The sequence below is a fragment of the Chrysemys picta genome, chromosome 2 (assembly GCF_011386835.1).
Source record: "Chrysemys picta bellii isolate R12L10 chromosome 2, ASM1138683v2, whole genome shotgun sequence".
Classification (NCBI taxonomy): domain Eukaryota; kingdom Metazoa; phylum Chordata; order Testudines; family Emydidae; genus Chrysemys; species Chrysemys picta.
Window position 1 is genome coordinate 84,282,064 of NC_088792.1, and position 21,494 is coordinate 84,303,557.

At 42.1% G+C, this 21,494-nt stretch overlaps 1 protein-coding gene and 1 non-coding gene across 4 annotated transcripts in view; one reads left to right on the plus strand and one right to left on the minus strand.

Moving 5' to 3' along the window:
- The window catches only part of SACM1L (SAC1 like phosphatidylinositide phosphatase), a 55,654-nt gene extending 40,235 nt beyond the window's left edge, over positions 1 to 15,419 (minus strand). Inside the window, exons 1-2 of one of the 3 annotated variants that reach the window (XM_065587101.1) lie at positions 15,163 to 15,321; positions 8,659 to 8,772 (exon numbers count right to left, since the gene is read on the minus strand). Coding sequence is in view for 1 of the 3 variants with exons in the window: in XM_005278608.5 (XP_005278665.1) it covers positions 15,163 to 15,200 (38 nt within the window). In the remaining 2 variants the exon portion in view is untranslated. Of the gene's footprint in view, positions 1 to 8,658; positions 8,773 to 15,162 lie in introns of all 3 variants that reach the window. The other 2 variants (XM_005278608.5, XM_065587102.1) reach the window with 2 other exon arrangements.
- A 307-nt stretch (positions 15,420 to 15,726) lies between these two features.
- TRNAR-ACG (transfer RNA arginine (anticodon ACG)) lies at positions 15,727 to 15,799 on the plus strand. The gene has a single exon. It is a non-coding gene; the product is annotated as a tRNA-Arg (tRNA).
- Positions 15,800 to 21,494: the final 5,695 nt, after the last annotated feature.

Consider the following 21,494-nt stretch of genomic DNA (forward strand, 5'->3'; position numbering starts at 1 on the left):
AACTCAGCCCTCTTGCACTAGTTATAGAACAGACTATTCCCCTCACCAATTCTCTGCCCAGCTTTTAATCCTCTAGAAAAGCCATTCACTGCCTTCAAGTCCCAGTCTCCTTACCTAGACAGTACTAGTCTCCGCCAAAACTCGAGTCCCTGTTCTCTCCCCCGCCCCCTCCAGTCCCAGTTTCCACAAACTGCACAGCTTTGTTCCAATGTACTCCCTCTGCCCCTCACTCAGATAGCTCTTGTCCTCTGTGCATTAGAATCAGACACCTTCCTCCTCCCTGGGCTCAGCAGTCACAGAGCACAGGAGAGAGTCGCCCTGTTCTCAGTTCAGGTACTTGGACTCAGGATGGCCTGCAGCAGTCCAGAGCTGCTATTGCAGGGAAAGCGGACACTCCAGTCAGAGCTTGGCAGTTCAGTGCTGATGGAATCTTTGAGGAATTTGGCTGCTAAAAATCTAAGAACTGATTTTTTTTAAAGGTGTATAACTTGGCCAAGTTTAGGCAGATTTTCATGAGAACAACAAAAGGCACATCTCTGACAAAAAGACCAAATTTCAGGCCCCTGCTCCAAAGCATGAGGGGCTAGCACTTAAGGAAAAAAAAAAAAAAGTCCACCAAAATTTAACACTGGCAAAACAATGTATTTTCTCCCTAACCTCATTCTCAGAAACTTCTGAACTGTTTTGGCTGAAATTTTCCAAAATCAGCCTCAGGCAGACACCTGGCACAGCAAATTTCAACCCAAATGGTTAAAAACTGACAAAAAAGTTATAAGCTGCTGAAAACATGGTCTTACGTGAAAGTGTCTGACAACCTTAATAGGCGGTACGTCTAGCCCCACCTATAATTAAAATGAAAGAGCATCCAAAAATTGAGACAGAATCACGCATTCCATCCTCTGAAGGAACAGCATTCTTGTATATCTAGCCCACAGAGCTAGCCTGCTTGCTTGTATAGCTTTTCTTATGGGTTTGATGTTTTATTATAATAGATTTATTCTAGAATATTTTGGCTGTAATGTAAGTAACCTGAAGTCCACAGCCTGTTGAGCTAAAGCAAGTTAGCATACATATGTTCAGGACCTTTAGCCTAGGTAAGTGATGATGAGCTAAAGCATAAAGAGAGAGAGAGAGTGCGCGTGCGTGTGTATTTTATATCTACATATATAAAAAATATGTTTGTGACCTTTAGCTCATAGGTAAGTGAGGATGTATTAAAGCCAGGTGGCATAGATAGGGGACTAGCTAAATTCATGCCCTCTATAAACTAAACTAAAGAACTTGGAAATAACCAGTTAGGCCAGAAACATCAGATGTGAGACTGAGCTAGTAGTTATTACTATGTATGAATATGTCATACAGACATATGAACAAGCCAGCCTATAGAGTAAGTGTGCCCTGTTATTCTGAGGGTGAGGAAATTAAGTTTGGACATGGAAGGAGGCACATAGTGCTCAGGCTCTATAAAGGGGGGCAACCCACCATGTTCGTTTTAGTTCGTATTTTTTAATTCTTAATGGTTAGTTCTTAAACTAGATAAGTCAAACTTTAAGTTAGCTTCTGTAGTTTTTCCTTTAGCTTTTTACCACTCTAGCTTCTCCCAAGTTCTTCACCTCCCACTCAAGAATTAAGGAACCTGGACCATCGGACTCTTTGGGATGCCAGAGGTGAGGCTGGTCCTTTGTCTATTACCACCAGGTTATCAAGGAAGGGTGAGAGTACGTTAATCTAGAAAGCTTTATAGTATATAATACCATATGTACCTCTAGAATAATATTATTGCCTTTGTAATTCTGATTATTTTTCTATTTGATTGCTATTCCTTTTATCTCAATACAAGTCTTTAAGGCTGTATTTTGTTCTCAGTGTAATGTCCTTGTCATACATCCTGAAGATCCTTGAAAACTGTGTAACCTGATTCTGGGACAAGAACTTTATCTTCTGATCAGATTAATTGGCAAGCCTATATAAACAATAATATTAACCTCCTAAAATCAGGCAACCTATTAAAAGCAAGATTATGACACATGATGTTTATCACATGCACATAAAAAATACTGCACATGCTCACTTTAATGTAAGCAAGAATGAAATATATCAGACACCATGGAGATGAGGGGGATTATTCACTGTAGTCAGGGATCAGAGTTATTTGGTTGTGCTTATGCTAAAAACAATTGGAGCAATGTTGAAAATCCATCAGATCCAGATTCTATTTGTAATGCAAAAATAAGAAAGGAAATAGATTTTTCAGAAAATAAGATTCAGAACTTCTGACTAACTTTCACATTCAAACCAGACTCAACTTTCCTATGATCTTCACATTTTTCATTTGTATCTGAGAATTCTACACAGGCTGCTGTTACCCCATTTGATCAGCAGACTGCATCAAGAAGTTATTAACAAGACACTGACGTCAGTGCAGCTCAACAGAAGGAATATGTCCAACAGTCTTGACTTCAACTAAATGAGCGGCATCAAACCAATGCTCCAATCTCTGCTGTTCAATAGTTTAAAAAAATAAAGACAAGAACATACCCACAAAAGCATGGAGACTAAAAATCAGAGAATGCTTTCAACAATCTTGGCTTAAAGCGCACAAAGAAGAAAATACAGGGGAACCACCACCAAAATCGAGTCCTTTGGTTTGTTTTTTCAGTTCAAACACTATCATGGCTATGAAACAGTTGAGAGCTGGAACTTCATTGTGGGTAGGTACATGTAAATGAATACAGTATTAAGATAGGAAAAAAATTAAAAATTACTCAGCTCACATTAAAATCCTCCTCACTCCCAAACAGAAGTCAAGACCTCACTCACACACACAAAATATACTTACTCGAAGTCTTCATTGAATAGTTGAGAGACTGCTCCATTTGAGACTAAAAGTCTATTATACTTTTATAGTATAACTTGTAAGATCCATATTTTTCAGGTATTTAGTATGTACTAGGAGGCTATAAATCATATTTTAAATTCAAACTGTTTTTGCATATGTGTACTGTGAAGAAAGTCGTATGTCTGTGCAAGTGGCAGTTAAAAATGGGACAAATTCTGCTCGACAGCTTTCCAAAGCATCTTTAGAGAATGTATACATATTTTGGAATATATATATATATATATATATATATATATAAAAGTCACGTCATAAAGATTCCTCCTCTTCCTGAGTGCAACTCAGCTTTACCACAGTTTTCTATATTTTAAGAATCTCAGTTGATGATAAATGAGTTTCTTCAGAAATATTTATTAAAGTAGTACATTTTGGTTATCAAACAGCCATTTGTGTTTTCTATTCATGGAATAAGTTGCTCAGAGCATCATTTTTCTGTTTTTAGAAGTTTTGGCAGTTTTTGCTGCTTCTATTAATAGCTTAAAAAGGAAACAGCAGTGAACTTAAATTTAAGAATTGAAAATGTTAGAATTCTCTGCTTACACGACTAAGCATCCAGATCAAGCTCTAATACAATAAAACCCAAGAAAGGTGAAATGTGATTCAAGTACTGCAGCTTATGTATGTATTAGCTGATTAAAATTTAGAAATTAAGTGCAATATTTTCTCATTTGTAGTTTGAATATTTGCTTTGTACAAAGCTGATAAGTGCAGAGGAGCCCACAAGTGAGACAATGATATCCCTTAGGGATGAATTTATGTATATCCTAGTATAGAGGATAGGAAAGAAGCTGGTAAAGTACAGGTAGAAGCTGGTAAGGAATAGCCAGTCAAACAAAATAGAGTCCCATTTAAAACATAATAATGAAGGCAAGAAACTGAATATTGACAAAATGTATAAGTGCTTATATACAAATTATAGAAGTCTAAAAATACTAAGATGGGTGAACTGAAGTGCCTGGAATTACATGAGTGTATTGATATAAGAGGCATCAGAGAAACATAGTGGAATGAGGATAATCAATGGGACATGATAATATCAGGGCATAAATATATAGAAATGATAGAGTAGGTCACACTGGTAGCAGGTGACATTAAATGTTAAAGAAAGCACAGAGTCAAATAATGTAAAAAAAATCTTACATGAAATGAACTATACCATAGGATCTCTATGGATAGAAATTCTATGCCTGAATAAAAAGGAATATAGCAATAGGAATATACTACCGACCACCTGAACGGGATGGCGACAGTGACCGTGAAACACTAAAAGAGTTTAGACAGGCGACTAAAGCAGAAAGTGCAATAATAGTGGATTATTTCAGCTATCCTCATATTAACAGGTGTGATGCAGAGATAAAATTACTAGCCACCATAAATGACTGCTTCTTGGAGCAGCTAGTCCTGGAACCCCCAAGGGGACAGGTAATTCTTGACTTAGTCCTAAATGGAGCACAGGATCTGGTCCAAGAGGTAACTATAGCTGAACCACTCAGGAATAGTAACTATAATGTAATTAAGTTTAACATCCTTATAGGGAGAAATACAAACCACACACACACGCGGAACATTTCATTTTAAAAAGGGGAGACTTCAAAAAACGAATAATGACTCTCATTGAATGGAAATTGAAAGGAACTGTCACAAAGGTAAATGCCTGAAGCTGCAAGGGGCTATTTAAAAACACCATAATAGAGGTTCACACTAAATGTATACCCCAAATCATAAAAGACAACAAGAAGACCAAAAGAATGCCACCATGGCTAAACAGCAGAGTAATCGAGGTCATTAGAGGCAAGAAGGCATCCTTTCAGATTTGGAAGTCAAATCCTAGCAAGGATTAATAGGAAGGTGCACAAACTCTGGCAGGTTAAGTGTAGAAGTATAATAAGGCAGGTCAAGAAAAAATTTGAGAAGCAACTTACTAAGGATGAAAAAACTAATGTTAAGAATCTTTTTAAGTACATCAGAAGCAAGAAGTCTGCCAAACAGGCAATGGGGCCACTAAAAGACCAAGGTGCTAAAGGAGCACACAAGGCCATTGCAGAAAAGCTAAATGAATTCACTGCAATGGTCTTCACTGCAGAGGCTGTGGGGAAGATACCCAAATAGGATAGCTCTGATGTGGGTAACTAATCTGAAGTACTGTCCCACATTGATGCATAAATAGAAAAGGTTTTGAACAAATTATTAAATTAAATAGAAGTAAGTCAACAGGACCAGATGGTATTCACTCAAATTCTGTAGGAATTCATATATGATATTGTAGAACTACTAACTGTAGCATATAACCTACCACTGAAACAAGCCTCTGTATCAGGTGACTGGAAGGTGGCTAATGTAACACCATTTATAAAAAGGGACTCGAGAGGAGATCCTGGCAATTACAGATCTGAGAGTCTAACTTAAATACTGGGCAAATTGGTAGAAACTATAGTCAAGAACAGAATTATCAGACACATAAACATGATTTGCTGAAGAAGAGTTAACATGGCTTTTGTGAAGGTAAGTCATGCTTCACCAATCTACCAGAAGTATTTGGGGGTGTCAATATGCATGCGGGTTACCCAGTTGATCGAGTTAAAATACTGTACTTGGATATTCAGATAGCCACTTACAAGGTCTCTCAACAAATGCTCTTAAACAAAGTAAAGAGTCATGAGATAAAAGGGAAGTCCTTTCATGAATCACTAACAGGTTAAAAGACAGGAAACAAAGGGTAGGAATAAAATGGTCAGCTCTCATAATGCTCTCTCCATTGTAAATAGCAAGATCCCCCACGGATCTGTACTGGAACCTGTGCTGTTCAACACATTCATTAATGATCTCAAAAAGGAGTGAAGTGGGGTAGTCTGCAGATGTCATCTTGAATAATTTTGTAAGTCCAAAGATAACTGCAAAGAGTTACAGAGGGATCTTACAAAACTGTGTGACTGTGCAACAAAATGACAGATGAAATTCAACATTGATAAGTACAAAGTAATGCATATTGGAAAAAATAATCCCAACTACACATATATAATGATGAATGCTAACAGCTAATTTAGAACCCAAGAAAGATCTTGGAGTCACTGTGCATAGTTCTCTAAAAACTTCTCTAAAGATCAATGTGCAACGGCAGTCAAAAAGGCTAACAGAATGATAGAAAAGATCATAATGTCACCATGCAAATCCAGGGTGTGCTCACACCATGAATACTGTGTCCAGTTCTGGTGGCCTCATCTCAAAAAAGCTATATAGAGCAAGGGTTCTCCAACTGGGGTTGGGACCCATGAGGGGTCACAAGGTTATTACATGGAGGGTCACAAGCCGTCAGCCTCCACCCCAAACCTCGCTTTGCCTCCAGCATTTATAATGGTGTTAAATATATTTAAAAGTGCTTTTAATTTATAAGGGGGGGTCACACTCAGAGGCTTGCTATCTGAAAGGGGTCACCAGTACAAAAGTTTGAGAACCATGGATATAGAGGAACTGGAAAGGCAACAAAGATAATCATGAGTATGGTATGTCTTCAATATAAAGAAAGACTAAAAAGATTAGGCCTGTTCATTTTAGAAAAAAAAAAGATGATTAAGGGGGGAAATGTGATAGAGGTCTATAAAATCATGAATGGTGTGGAAAGAGTAAATAGAGAAGTGTTATGTATTTACCCTTTCACAATACAAAAACCAAGGATCACTCAATAAAATTAACAGACAGGAGGTTTAACACAAAAAAGAGGAAGTACTTTTTCCACACAGACCACAATTAACCTGTGGGATGTTGTGATGGCCAAAAGTATAATTAGGTAAAAAAAAAAAAAAAAAAAAAAAAAAACACCACTAGATAAGAGGATAGCTCCATCAATGGCTATTAGCCAAGATTGTCAGGGATGCAACCCCATGCTCGAATGACCCTAAACCTTTGACTACCAGAAGCCGGGAAGAGAATACAGGGGTGGATCATTCCAACAGCTCTGTTCTGTACACTCCCACAAAGCTCAGGTACAGGCCACTGTTGGAGACAGGATACAGGGCCAGATGGACCATTGGTCTGACCCAGTATGGCAGTTCTTACATTCTTTGTAATTTCACATGCTGAGTTTGAGGGTGGTAATGTGCATTGTGAAGGGGGGAAAAACGAAACACTAAAAACCAGTTACACGCAGAGTTTTAATTATGTTGATTTTACTGAAAAGAGTATTGGTGTTTTCTGATAAAAACAGAGGCATGATGAGTTTTGCTCTTTGATGCTATGACAACAATTAAAGAAAGCTCTGTGTTCAATATCACTTAAGAATCCTTTTACCCTTCACTTCAGTAATTGATTTATACCATAATGCTTAACATTACTCTAATGCAGGACACTCCTCCATGCCATCCTCTAAATATTGCAATAAAAATAAAATAAAATAAAGTACATCCTGTTCTATGCAGTAATGTATACATTATACTCAAAGTACCATCAAGATGGACTCTGAGAATGGGGACAAATAGAGGTATTAGTGTTTACACAGCACTTTGAAGATGTACAATTTTAAGTATAAGGAAATATAAGCATGTTATTTTGACACGGCATAGTTCCCAGATATTCCAAGTTAACAGGTGTGCTAATTAAACATTAGAAACACTTGTTTATCTACAGGCTCTCTCCCTATTTGGGTATTCCATTGAATAAGAATGTAGTAACCTACTGTAGTTTCCGGGGACAGCGGGGGAGGAGGCAAAAAACAAAAGTAGTAAAGTAGACAGTCCCAAAAAGCCTCTAGTATCAAGCTAATGGAACTAAGTGTAAAGAAAAGCCAGCCACACAAGAAAAGTGCTACTTATAAGTTTTAATTTAAAATATGTATTTAGTCCAATAAAAGTCACATTTAACATTCAAGTATTTCTTGCTCAAGTTGTAGCTTCCTCAGCTCTGGGTCCCAGTAGAACTACAATTACCACTTATATTTAGCCAGAAAGAGATGCAGGCAGCTTCCCTCCATTTATACCAATGTCACCCTGCAGGCAGGCTATAATAATCTGACGTGACGTGTATTTCCAGTAATCTAACTGCCATGCTATAAAGACTTCTAGCTGTTACTAGATGCTGGTTCACTAAGTACTTTCAAAAATATGGAAGTCTAGTGTGTGTAGAAAAGGAAACTGTGAGATTAGGGCCAAAGCCTGAAAAATCCACTTATCACTGGCAAGTGACCCATTTTCCCTGGAAAACGCAGGGACTTAAGTCAACTTCTGCAGAAATTGCAAATCAAGTTTCTTGCACTTGAGACTGAAGAAAAACTTCCAAATGTGAACCAAAATAAAAGGATAAATATTATGAGAGTCTGCAGACTTTGGAAGAGAGACAGATACTAACCAAGCTGATCAGTTTCACTGCTACTAACCCCAAGGTTCTGAATCACTGATGTGGAAGCAGAGACACTGACAAGAATCATGTTGATTTCATGCTGCCCCTGTTTGGGAAAGCTCAGCTGAGGCAGGTACTGGAGTTACTTAGGATAAACAGACCTTAAAAAGTGACTACAGGAGGGTAGTGTAATAGACCACTTCTCCCCAGTTCACCTCTGAAGATGGAGAAAGATAGTGAAACTGAAATACAGACAACTTGTTGCCCGCAGACAGTCTCCCATCTTTTCAGTAACCACCGGTGCAGCTCCACCAGTGGTAATACTAGCATAGATATGGTTCAGACAGATATTAGTGCTTTTACCAATGTCATTTAGACCTGATCTGAGCAGCAGTAAATGACATCATAGTAGAGTACAGTTGTTCCCCATCTACCTTTGTGCTGATATCACTGCTTGCAATAGTGGAATTTTCCCCAAAGTACTTTTCCTCTTTCAGCAGCTTGGGAGGAGGATGCAGGGGAACCAGTTTCAAACTTAGGGCCAGAACCTGCAATTGCAAAGCACCATAACATTCAATAGGGCTCCACAGAGAATCATGAGTCTACCTATAAAGATTCCAGTTGCAGGATTTGGCCCTTAGATAGCTGCAAGTGAGAGGCTGATACAAAAGCTATAGATCCCACTAGGAATTGGCAGGAAATTTAATCTGAGTTTTCACATAGACATTATCCCTAGACGCTGCTAGACTTGTAAACGTAACCCATCAGACCACAGGTGTCCACCAAGTATTTTAAAACTTGGAATAGGGATCCATTCTGCTGAGGAATTTATCCACAACTTGTTCCAGAGGAAGAACAAATCTGTCTTCCATTCACTGGGGAGCTATTTCAACTCCAAAATTAACTCTAGGTGTTGCTCAGCTATCACTTAGAAAAGTCCATTTCCCTATAGTCAAAGGGGGGGGGGGAGGGGAGGAGAGGGAGAGGGAGGATTGGGCTCCCAGATCTATATAATTACTATTATGCTTTTATCATGTCATGTCAAATTGGTTCCAGCATGCTAACATCTTTATACCCACATGGCTAGAAAATGAATAGATGTTAATACAGCCAATACATCCCCCTGCAGGTGTGCTTGGTTCCTCTTTTTGTCCCGTAGAGAAAAATAAGGGACCTACAAGAATGGTGGTTGCCCAAAGGGTCGGAGTTATCCTAGCCAAAAAGTATCCATTTCATCCTTGCTGTCATGCAAAAGCATCTATGTGTGGTAACCCAGACTTGCAAATTGGGAAAGAAACCTATTTGGAGGAACTGGCTGAGCAAGGGCATCATATGGATTTTCCAATTAGTCAAGGATGAGAACTTTGTATCTTTTCTAACACTGAAGCAATACTATTCATATTAACAACAAGGGGGGAGAAACGGAAACCCAAATAGGGAAAGAACAGATTAAAGACTATTTATACAAATTAGATGTATTCATATCAGCAGGGCCTGATGAAATTCACCTTAGGGTACTTAAGGAACTTGCTGAAAATCTCAGAACCATTAGCAATTATCTTTGAGAACTCATGGGGGATAGGAGCGGTCCCAGAACACTGGAAAAGGGCAAACGTTCCCCTTTCTGATGTCCCTATAGGTACTAAGAGGACCCGTGGAATTATAAACCAGTCAGCTTAACTTTGATACCTAAAAGATACTGGAACAAGTTATTAAACAATCAGTTTATAAGCACTTGGAGTGCAATAAGGTTATAAGGAATAGCCAGCATAGATTTGTCAAACAAATCATGCCAAACCAACCTAATTTCCTTCTTTGACAGCATTTCTGGATGGTTGGAAGTAACTGTACGTGATGTATCTTGATTTTAGTAAGGCTTTTCACAAAATCCCACATGACATTCTCATAAGCAAATTAGGGAAATGTGGTCTACATGAAATTACTATAAAGTAGGTGCACAACTGGGTGAAAGACTGTACTCAAAGTTATCAAAGATTTGCTGTCAGACTAGGAGAACATATTTAGTGGGGTCCTGCAGGAGGAATTTCTGGGTCTGGAAAAATCAGTATTTTCCTTAATGACTGGATAACACAGCGGCAAGTATGCTTATAAAATCTGTAGGTGACAATGCTGGAAGGGGTTGCAAGCACTTTGAAGTACAGGATTAGGATTCAAAAGGACCTTAAATTGGAGAACTGGTCTGAAATCAACAAGATAAAATTCAATAAAGCCCAGTGCAAAGTACTTCACTTAGGAAGGCAAAAATCAAAGGCACATCTGTAAAATGAGGAATAACTGGCTAGGTGATAGAACTGCTGAAAAGGATCGGAGGTTACACTGGATCACAAATTGAATCCGAGTCAACAACGTGATGCAGCTGTGCAAAATGAAAATATTCTGGGGTGTATTAACAGAAAAGTAGTGTGTCAGACACAGGAGGCAATTGTCCTGCTCTACTTGGCACTGGTGAGGCCTCAGCTGGAGTACTGTATCTAATTCAGGGCACCAAAGTTTAGGAAGCATGGGGAAAAATTGGACAGAGTCCAAAGGATAGTAACAAAAATGATAAAAGGTTTAGGAAACCTGCCTCATGAGGAAAGGTTAAAAAAATCTGGACATATTTAGTCTTGAAAAGACTGAGGAAGGACCGGATAATGGTCTTCAAATATATTAAGGGCTGCTATAAAGAGGACTGTGATCAATTGTTCGATACTTCTTGTCCTGCCTTCAGTGGATGTAATGTGCTTAACCTGAAGCAAGGTAATTTTAAATTAGATATTAGGAAAGACTTAACTATAAGGGTAGTTAAGCTCTGGAATAGGCTTCCAAGGGACACTATGGAATCACCATCATTGGAGGTTTTTAAGAGCAGGTTAGACATACACCTGTCAGGGATGGGCTAGGTTTACTTGGTCCTGCCTCAGGGCTGTGGGATGAACTTGACCTCTCCAGGTCCCTTCCAACCCTACATTTCTGATATGACCTGCCACCCTCAACAGAATAGCAGTACTTGCAACTAAGACACTTGCTAATAAATCAGTTTGGTCCAGATGCTGTAGGACTGCCAGAGGCCCCAGAGCTACTGGGTACTTTAGAAATGTTTCACAAACTATCCAGGCCTATGTCCACTATGTCTGCGTTATTACTGAAGAGGAACTCCACTTGTCTGAAATTCTCTGTGAAAGTATGGGAAGGAGAGTTGTCAGAGTCACAGCCCTTAAAATATCCCCAGTGGCAGGGCATATTACAGAATGTTAAAAATGGTCCTGTGGATCTCAAGCTATGCCTGATATAGCAAAAGATTCTATTCAAAATGTATTGCGTGCCAGAGGTTGTGCAAAATGGGGGCCCTGTCTTCAGAGGTTTGTTGGCGCTGTAATAAAGAAAAAGGAGCCCTCATGCATATGTTATGGGACTGCCCAACAGTCAAACACCATGGAAAGAGGTGGACACAAGAGTAAAAACAGTGCTAGGCTTCAGCAACCAAATCTCAGCTGAAGTTACATCATAGGTTATGTGCATGCTGCAGTGGGTTCAACTTCACCACAAATATTTTGGTTCTTGAGGGCTGTAAATGTTCATCAAGCACATGATTTTACAAAAAAGGAGTAGACTTATACCAAGAATAGAGCAGTGGTATTCAGACCTGTATGAGTTAGCAGCCAAAGAAAGAATAGCTTATCAATGTAGAAAACAATTATGAGAATTCAAAGAAATTGGGTCTCTATTTCTTGATACACTTGGATAAAGAATGCTGAGATAGCTCAAATAATGGCATTCCACTTGACATCTCTATTTTTCCTTTCCCTCTTCCCTTGCCCCTCCTCTTTTTTTTTTTTTTTTGCCTATTTGAATGTTTTTATTGTTATTATCCCCCCTTAACATGTTATGTCTGTGTAACATTGATTTTGTATTCTATGATCTTGCAGCTGTGACAAGTGAAAAGTTATATAATTGAATCATTTTATTGGATATCCTGTGATATTGGGTAACATACTAGCTATATGTAGTTGTAATACCATCTGTATTTTTTGTTTATGAAAATTAATAAAAAATTGATCACATTAGCTCAGCATTCTTTTTAAATAAAGCGACAAATATTGGCCACCGCCTTATGCTAGAAACATCATGTATCCATTCCCCTTAACGTTTAGTCTTGAGTCTAGAGGTGTAATTGTTTGCCCCGCACCTCTAACCAAAGCAGAGTTCTGGGAACGTCTAAAAAATTTCTTAATTCAATGGCTTATGCCAGCTGTAAGTCACCAATTTGTCCACCTCTACACAAAAACAAAAAACACACACCACACACAAGTTCGGCTTTTTTTTTTTTTTTTTAATACACTCCTTTCTGGTCAGACCAGGCCCTCCCTCCACAGGATTAAAATGACTTTGATCATAAGAAGGGGGTTTTGTTACTGTTTTTCTATGATAATAAAAGCTGATTTACAATTCCAGGCATATCATTCTGTTTATTCACCCTCACAATGAATGTAATAACAATAATGAAAATATAGTGTTTGTCAAATTGAAGTACATTTTTTGATGAGTGAGCAAGCAAGCGAGTAGAATTTTGTGAAACTGGTTTTTGATAACTGGAATCGTAAATTGTATCAATAATGGTCCATCCAATGAAACCCTGCTACAGTGAATATATGCAGACTTTCTTTCTACTAGATTAAAATCCCTGTAGTAGAGAATGAACCCTAAATATTGTTGTTAACTGCAGGTTAACAGTAATTTTCATGGAAATATTTTATCTGTTCCAGTTGAAAATGGATAACAACTCAGAATGACATAATACAAAAATATTTAGTTGTGTGTCTGCAATCTTTTGAGAAGTTAAATACAGTATAATTTATGTTGCTCAAGTTTAGGAAGAAAACAAATCTTCTTTGAATAGTAAATGATTTTCTCATGACTAACATTCATTTAAAAGCTTTGATGCGGATTTAAGACTAACTACACAACATCAAAAAGAGTTTCTTTGAGGCACTCTGCAAACATACCTGCTTCCTAGTGTATTCTGTTCAACAGTCTTTAAGACTCAGTGATCACTATGACATTGATTATGCAAATACTTGTGTTTGATTCCCTTTAAATATGCCTGTAGTACCATTGGCTTCACTTTCGTAAGTGTCTGTAGGATCAGGGACTATAATTTTCACAAAATGACACCTCAGGAAAACTCTCTTCTGTTCCTGGCATTGAATTTAATCACAACTCAGACTACAAGTGCCAGAGTCAACAAATCTATAACAGGGATTAAACAAATCCCCCAAGAACAGCTCTCTCGCCAATAAATATACTCATAGCAGAACAAACAGGTCAAATGCTATAATTATATAATTAAGATTATATACAGAATTAAACAGTGGGCTGAAATTCCTTATATTTGTTCTCAATCCAAAAGGAGACAGTGTTTTAGCTTCAGAAATTTTGTTTGACTAATTATTGTCCAAAAGTGAGGCTTAAAATATCATTTGGATGCTGTTTTCACCGTAAGACAACACAAGTGGCTTAATTTTAAGAAGTTCATACCCAGCACAGACTTTTGTTCTCCAAACATGTGAAATACCTCAAATACCTTTATAAGAATACAGAGCTTCCTACCCGTTCCTTCCTCCCCTCTTCCCCCACCCAAAACACACACACACACACACACTTCACCTTTGGGTTTAGGCCAACCATGAAAAGTTTCAGTATAAAGTATAATTTTTCCAGGAAATTACAAGTGCCAAAAATAAGGTCTTCTAACACATGCCTCCTTAGTCTTACTCAATATTGGGTCTGTAATGTAATTTTATTGGCTGAATGAAACAAGCATTTAAATGTCATCTAGCACATGAAAGCATAAGAGGTTCTGTTCTCCCCATTATATTACAAAAAAGTAAACAAATCAGAAGGTTAAAAGTTGTAATGGGGAAATCATGCCTCAAGCTCCTTAAAAACAAAACAAAACAAACAAAAACACACATGCATGCTCCAAAACTGAAAGAAAAAGAAACCAGAAATGACTGCTGTTTACTTCATTTGACAAACTGACAATAGAGGGGTGCAACAAAGCAGGTAGTGATGCCTAAGGAACTTACTGTTGACAAATAATATTGCAACACTAAAGCTATTTCCAAAACGTTAGTGTTCATATATTCACCAGAAGGCTCCTGGGTATCACTACTTGCTTTACTGAGGTAGTTACCCAACAGGCAATCAAGTAGCAGCTCTGGTTTATTCCCTTGCACCAGGCACTGTTTACAGATCCAAAACTTTCCTGAAAAGTAACAAGGCAGGTAAATGGAAAGTCAACTGTTTAATTAGCCGATCAAAACAGGACACCAAGCAGGGACAAGTGTGTCCGCTGAACTCCTTCATTCAGAAAATGCCAGGATTTAACAGCCCCTGGTTAAGAGACATAAGGATCCCCCCTAAAACCACAAAAGCCAGTGGTCTCCCTTTCTCCCCCCAGCTCAGCCAGCGGGGCAGCCACGCCTCGGAGACCCGCAATCGCCAGGCCGTGCACCAGTGGGCCGGGGAGGAGCATACACCCACAGCACGACATCTGGGCTAAGAGCTCCCCAGCGCCCCCGGCCCCTGTGCGGACAAGCTGGAAGGCAGCGCAGTGCCCCTGCTCCGGGCAGCTCACAGCCCAGGCGGTCCTGCCAGCCCGGCCGCAGGGTGGGGGCACAGGCTGGGACTCGGCCCCTCTCGCGCGGCTCCTGCCGGACCGCACCCGGCCGCCTCTGCGCGTGTCCGGATCCCTCCGCCCCGCCGGGGGGCGGGTCACCCCACTCCGCGCAGGATGGATGAAGCCGCCGGGGGGAGGGAGGCGGCCAACGGGCGGGGGAGAGGGCGGGGCGGGGAGTCGCTGCCCGGCGGCTCCAGGTAACTGGGGAGATGGGGCGGGGGGGCAGGTGACTGCGTGGCTTTCCCGGGTCACTCACAGCTTCAGCTTCTCATAGGCCCCCGCGGTCGCCGCCATCGCCCCCCTCCGGCTGCCCCGCCGCTGCCGGCTCGGCTCCGTTCTGCGTCCTAGACCCTCTCGTCTTTCTGACCCTGACGCGTCTCGGTCTTGAGGACGGGTCCTCGCACAGGACAAACCTAACCAAACACCTTGCGGCGGCCGGGCTCCAGACACGGAAGGGAATGACTGGCGCTGCTGTGATTGGCTGCGTCTCCGGCTCTGACCCCGCCCACTGAGCCACCCTAGTGATCAGGAGAGAGCGGAACTGTAAGGCTCTCGCTAGAGTGGGGGAAAGAGGGGCGAGCGACGTTTCGACGAAACGGCCAGGGATTGGCCAAGCGTGGTGTTGTAGCTCCGCCCCCTAGAGAGCTAGTGAGGAGAGGGGCCGGGCGATGGACGGAGACACAGGGGGACTTTGATTGGCTGCAATTCCCTTCGTAGTCCCACCCCTGGATCCGAACGCCCGCCCGTTAGTGGTCTCTGTGTGGGGGGGCGGGGTCAATGAGTAGTTAGAGAGCGAGCGCGGAACACTTCAGTATGTGCAGGGCCAGTGGCGCAATGGATAACGCGTCTGACTACGGATCAGAAGATTCTAGGTTCGACTCCTGGCTGGCTCGGCTGCACTTTTTTTTCCCGACTCCTGCCAAGGCACCTTGATTTTACTGCTCCTGCCTCCTGCAGTCACCTACAGCCCAAGCAGTCACCCCATAGAGATATATGGCATACAGCACCCCTTCCTCACTCACCCTGAATCCCTCCCTACACCACTCACCTTCCCTACACCTTCTGTACCTTCTTCCCACTCACCCTGCTGTACACCTCTATACCCCCATACCGCTCACCTTCCATACACTCCCATACCCCCTCCCGTTTGGTACCTCCCGCTCCCCGTTCGTCCTACCGTACACCTCCATACCCCTCACCTGCTGTACCTGCGCCCTCTCACCCTTGTGTACCCCCCTGTACTCCCACAGCACGCACCTTCCATACACGCACCCCGATACCCTCGACCCTTCTGTACCCCCCGCACCGCCTCACCCCGCCTACACCTCCATCCTCACCGTCTGTACCCCCCTACTCCCTCTTTATTCACCCTGCTGTACAACCTCTGCACCCCCACGCCACTCTGCTTCCATACATCCCCACACCCTCGGGTGACCCCGTGTACCCCCTCCCAACTCACTCTGCCATAGCCCCCTGTACACCTAGACCACTCAACTTCCATACATCCTGTACCCCTTCCCCACTCCCCCTGCCATATACCCCCATATACCCACTTCCCCTGCCGACTGTACACCCCAACGCCGCTCACCTTCTGTACATCCCTTACCGCCCTCCCCTTTTCACCCTGTCATACGCCCCTCCCTACACCATACACCCCTCCATAGACCCCCCCTCCCCACTCACCCTGCCACACACCCCCAACTACTCCATCCTACCCTCCTGCCAGTCATGCTGTTGTGTTATACCATCACCCACCTGCACCATTATAACTCTATCCTTCAGACAGCCTCCTTGTGCCTGTTCTCTATATGCCAACATACAACCTCACGTGTTTGTTGTGTGTGTCACACCTTCCCTATGTCAGTATAACCCCACTATTGCTTATATTCCTTATGTGACATTATGTTATGCCTGTGCCATTATCTGCCTCCATATGTTGTTATACCTCCCCATTCTCCACCCCCACCCCCAATCACCACCCTGAGCCTGGGACATTGTATCTCGACATGGTGATGCCACCTTTGTGTAGCTATGAGCCCACGTGATTTTAAATCTACTGTCATTCCCCTCTCATGTGATATTTACACCTCACTCTTGTGTGTGTAACTTGCCACACCCCTGATATTACTGCTCAAGAGCAGGTGAGGTAAGTCTTACCTCACCCACTCTGTCTGTCTCTCTAATATCTTGGGACCAACCAACATAACAACACTGCGTATTACTGCTCAAGGGTATTCCACAGTGTGGAGGGGGAAGAAGTGCAAATTACACAGACACTGGCGCCGTAGCTTGCTCCTGTTTGCTTCGCAGATTTGGAAAGGGGGCAGAGAATCTGATAGATCCCGACCCCCCCGCCCCCCCCTCTTGATTTTGGAAGGGTTCCAGCTATCAAGTAGAATGGGGAAACAAACCCCAAAGCTGGCTGTCCCAGTGACAGATCCCTCTTGTTGGCATTTCTTCGCTCATCAGCGTGGAAAGGAATATAGGGCTCTTAGTAGGGAGTATCACAGGTAACTCCCATTTTATAACATTTGCAAGTGTGAGAGCCAAGCCGGAGACTTCAAGAGCATCCAGGCCACATGATCCAGGGTGGTGGTTGATCACAGGAAGGGGTTGGAAAGGAATCTCCTCCTGCCACTACCAAGAAAGCTTTTACACAAACACCTAGGTGCGGAAGCCTCAGGCACTGGCCATCTCGGCAGGCAGGATTCCAGACTAGCTGAACCTGTTGTCTGATCTGGGACTGCAACTGCCATGTTCCCAGCTAGCTTTTGTAGTTAAAAGGGCTTTACAAATTAATTGGCTGGGGAAAGGGAGTCTGGAAACTGAATGAAAGATCCTACTAACATTCAGAGCGATTGTCCTTTGCTTTGAGAGCCATTTCCCCGCTGCACATATCTGTGTGGAACCAGTTCGTCAAAGAATAAAGAATTAAGCATCACAATGATCTTTTGAGGTAGAGAAATACTGTCCTCATTTTGCAGATGGAGAAACTAGGAAATAGACTGGTCAATGGCCTGGTTTTCAAAGGTGCTGAGCACCTGCAACTCCTACTGATATCAACACCTTTGAAAAATCCCAGCATTACACTGGAAATGCATGACAGAGCTGGGGCTAGAAGCTGACTTCTACTTCATGCCACCACAACATGCTTCCTATCTGCCTACTTCAATTAGAGTACGGAGCTAGTCTCATTGCTTGGCAGTATGTTAGCTTTTAACCTTTAAACTGGCTAATTGTTAGACACATACCATTAGAGATGGGCTGTTCCTAAAGGTTTGTCAGGGTTGGCTAGGATGTTAACAAGGGATAGCTTGCCTGGAGTGAATGTCACCCTGCCTCCTTGCTGTAAGTTGGTAAAACAACTCCCACCTGTTCATGCTCTCTGTATGTGTATATATATATCTCCTCAATATATGTTTCACTCTATATGCATCTGAAGAAGTGGGCTGTAGTCCACAAAAGCTTATGCTCTAATAAATGTGTTAGTCTCTAAGGTGCCACAAGTACTCCTGTTCTCCTTGCTGTAAGAAATCCTCACTGATTCGCTGTGGCAAGATTTCCCACTGTTGGTTTCTAATCCAGCCTCTGAGGTGGGGAAAATGGGGTGGGGGGGGTGAGGAGTCAAGTAGGAGATATTTGAGGGTCAGGAAGGAACATGAGTGATGGAGTTCAGGAGGAAACGGGACTAGCCAGCCAGACAAGACCAAAGTGGTGGAGAGGCAGAAAGAAAAGTGTTTTCACAGCGTGGGGTGGTGGCAGACTAAGGGCTTGTCTATATGGCAATTTAGTGCACATCAAGCTGGGGTGTGAAACTACAGCCCACTAGCCTGCTATTCACTAACTGTCAGCGTGGGTCCTGCTTGCTGCATGCTAAAAGTTCCCTGGTGCGCTTTGATCTACTGCACAGGTTTACACTCCAGGTTGCTGCACACTGAATTGCCACATGTGCACGTAGGGCAGTACCCTCCAGTACACAGTACCGGCAAGAGATTTTTAGTGGGCACAGGGTACCAGAAAGACTAGGGGCTTCCCCCACTCGGGGGGTGGGGAGGGGCTGTGCTCTGAGCAGAACACGGCTAGGGAGGGCATTTATTCTTTATCTGGCTTTAACAGCATTAAAATTTTTATTAAAGTTAATATTTAAAATTAAATATACACAAGTTAAGAAGGAAGGTACTGTACATCTGGGGTCAGGTTTGAGTTATGAGGGATTACAGATATCAGTTACAAGGATCACGAGATACATACATATCACATAACCAGCATAGACCCAGATTAGGGGGCAGGAGTTTTTAAAGCGTCAGTGGATAAGTGGGCTCGGATACGCCACCCATGAAATATATTAAGAGTCCAAGTCAGTATCAGTGTAGCGGATAAGTACATGGGTAGGGTGCATCCCTTGGTTTATCAGGGAAGGAAGTGGGTTATTTCCCTGGTTGGTGGTCTCGATTACTCAATGTGGTATTAACGGTGTCCCGTGATGTGTCCATATGGATGTCTCTGGACCACCTAATGACGTCAGACACCATGAGCTGTCTCATGAGCCGGACGTAGCGTCGACCGACTCCGCACGCTCTCAGTACTGGGTCGTTGTGGGGGTCCCAGGAGCCCAGGGCTCCCACGATCAGGGCATGTATCTGGACCTCAATAGATATGCTAACAAACTTAAACAAAGGCTTTGTTTAAGTTTGTTAGCATATGTATTGTGCTGTTAAGATGGTCAGGAGTCCTCAAGAGGGGAAGGGGGGGACGGGGGACGGGGGAAGACGTGGAAGGTGTTTAAACATGTTTTTGATTCTGTTTCTCCCCATTGGTCTGAATTATCCATGACATCCATACTGCATCAGATCAAGTCCAAATCATTAGAGGAATGCCTCTGCTTGCATTGACCAGAGGATATTTGGATTCTGATGTCAGCCCAGTTCTGCATCCTGACAGGAATCAAGTGTTGTCCCCAGCGTACATAGAATTCTTCTTTGCAGCCAAACTAGTCTAATATGAATGTTGTTAACTGGAACTGGAGCAGCAAAATAAAGAAAACAAATGCCTCATTTTCCAGTTTTGTGGGTGAGAGAACTATAAGTGAAGATTATAATGCCGGACACTGACGGCCTTAAATCACTTGCCTCAGGAATCTGCCAAGAACTTTGCATAAAATATGTTCCTCATCTTAGCAACGGAGCTAAGACTTATCACACATCTGCCCACCTTTATTCAAATTAAGCTCCTTCTGAGCTGACAGCTCAGGCATTGTCAGTTTCACCCAGAACAATTTACAAACTTGGAACCTAATCCTGTAAACCCTTAATCATTTGATCAACCCCATTGAAGATAATGGGACTATTTGCATGTCCATGGACCACGTTTGTGGTACGAGTTTTAGGAGTCTGTTCAGTTCCTATAAAGGAAGTTCAATCCCCCATTAAAATGCAATGTTTGGCTACAATACCATAAAGCAGTTAAGGATACAGTTCTACTTAAAATTCGTCTTTTAATAAGTCATACATATGCTGAAATGGCTCCTCATCCAACTTCCATATTCCATATAAACAGACTGAATACTACATATTTGGGGGGAAAGTGAGTAGTTAAGCATGTTGATGTTTGTACATACAAACACCCATTTCATCACTGTACCGGAAAATATAGCTAAACTTAATTTTCTATGGAATTCGAAGAAAGTTTAACAGCCCCAATTGTTTTGTGTTAATCAGTGTGTACCCCCAAAAGAGAAAAGAATCAGTCCACACTTACTGAAAAGAAAATTCCTACCAACTGGTGTTCAGAAGATTGCTACAAGCCACACATACATAACCTCATGAGCAGAGGATGGAGAGGATACCCTCCCACATTATGACCAGCAAAATTAAATAATAATCAAATCTCAAACAGGCAGAGGTTCACGGAGTTGCAAACCTAAAAACCTGTATAGCAGGTTAACAGATGCAGTTGTAAAATTTTAGACAGGTAAGGGGGTGTCGGAGGGGACAGGGAGAGCATGGGAGCCCCGGGCTGGGGAGGAGTCACATGGAGGGTCACTTGGGGAGGTCACATGCCCCCCCTTGTGTCCCTCCTATGAGTGCAGTACCAGCAAGAAATGATTTCTACTCACACCACTGTAGATTAGCATTAATTTAGCTAGCTCAGGTCCCAGAGCACCAAAGCTGCTGCAGCACAGGCTAGTCCCAGGAGTAATTACCCAGGGTTCTGGGCAGGCTTGTACTGCTTGCACAGAAACCTGCACACACCACGGTTTCACTGCTCTGGGACCTGAGCTAGCTAGATTAAAACCAGCTTGTGTGTGGCGACTCAAGCTGTCATCAGACCCTGTGATCACAGAACAGCCAAGTCATCCAGAGGACTTCCAGTCTGTTGCAGGGAAAGTTCAGAAGTAATGGTGGAGAAGGAGGGTCTAGTTAGGAGTTGACAAGTCAGTGAGGCTTCTTCAGTTCTGCCAGGCTATCAGGTTATTCACACACATTATTTCTGTAAGTTTTCTCCTTTAACAATAGTAATTCTGTAGTAGACTAGTAACAGAAGTTATATGACACTTTAAAGTGGTACTGCAGTCTGACCATATAATTA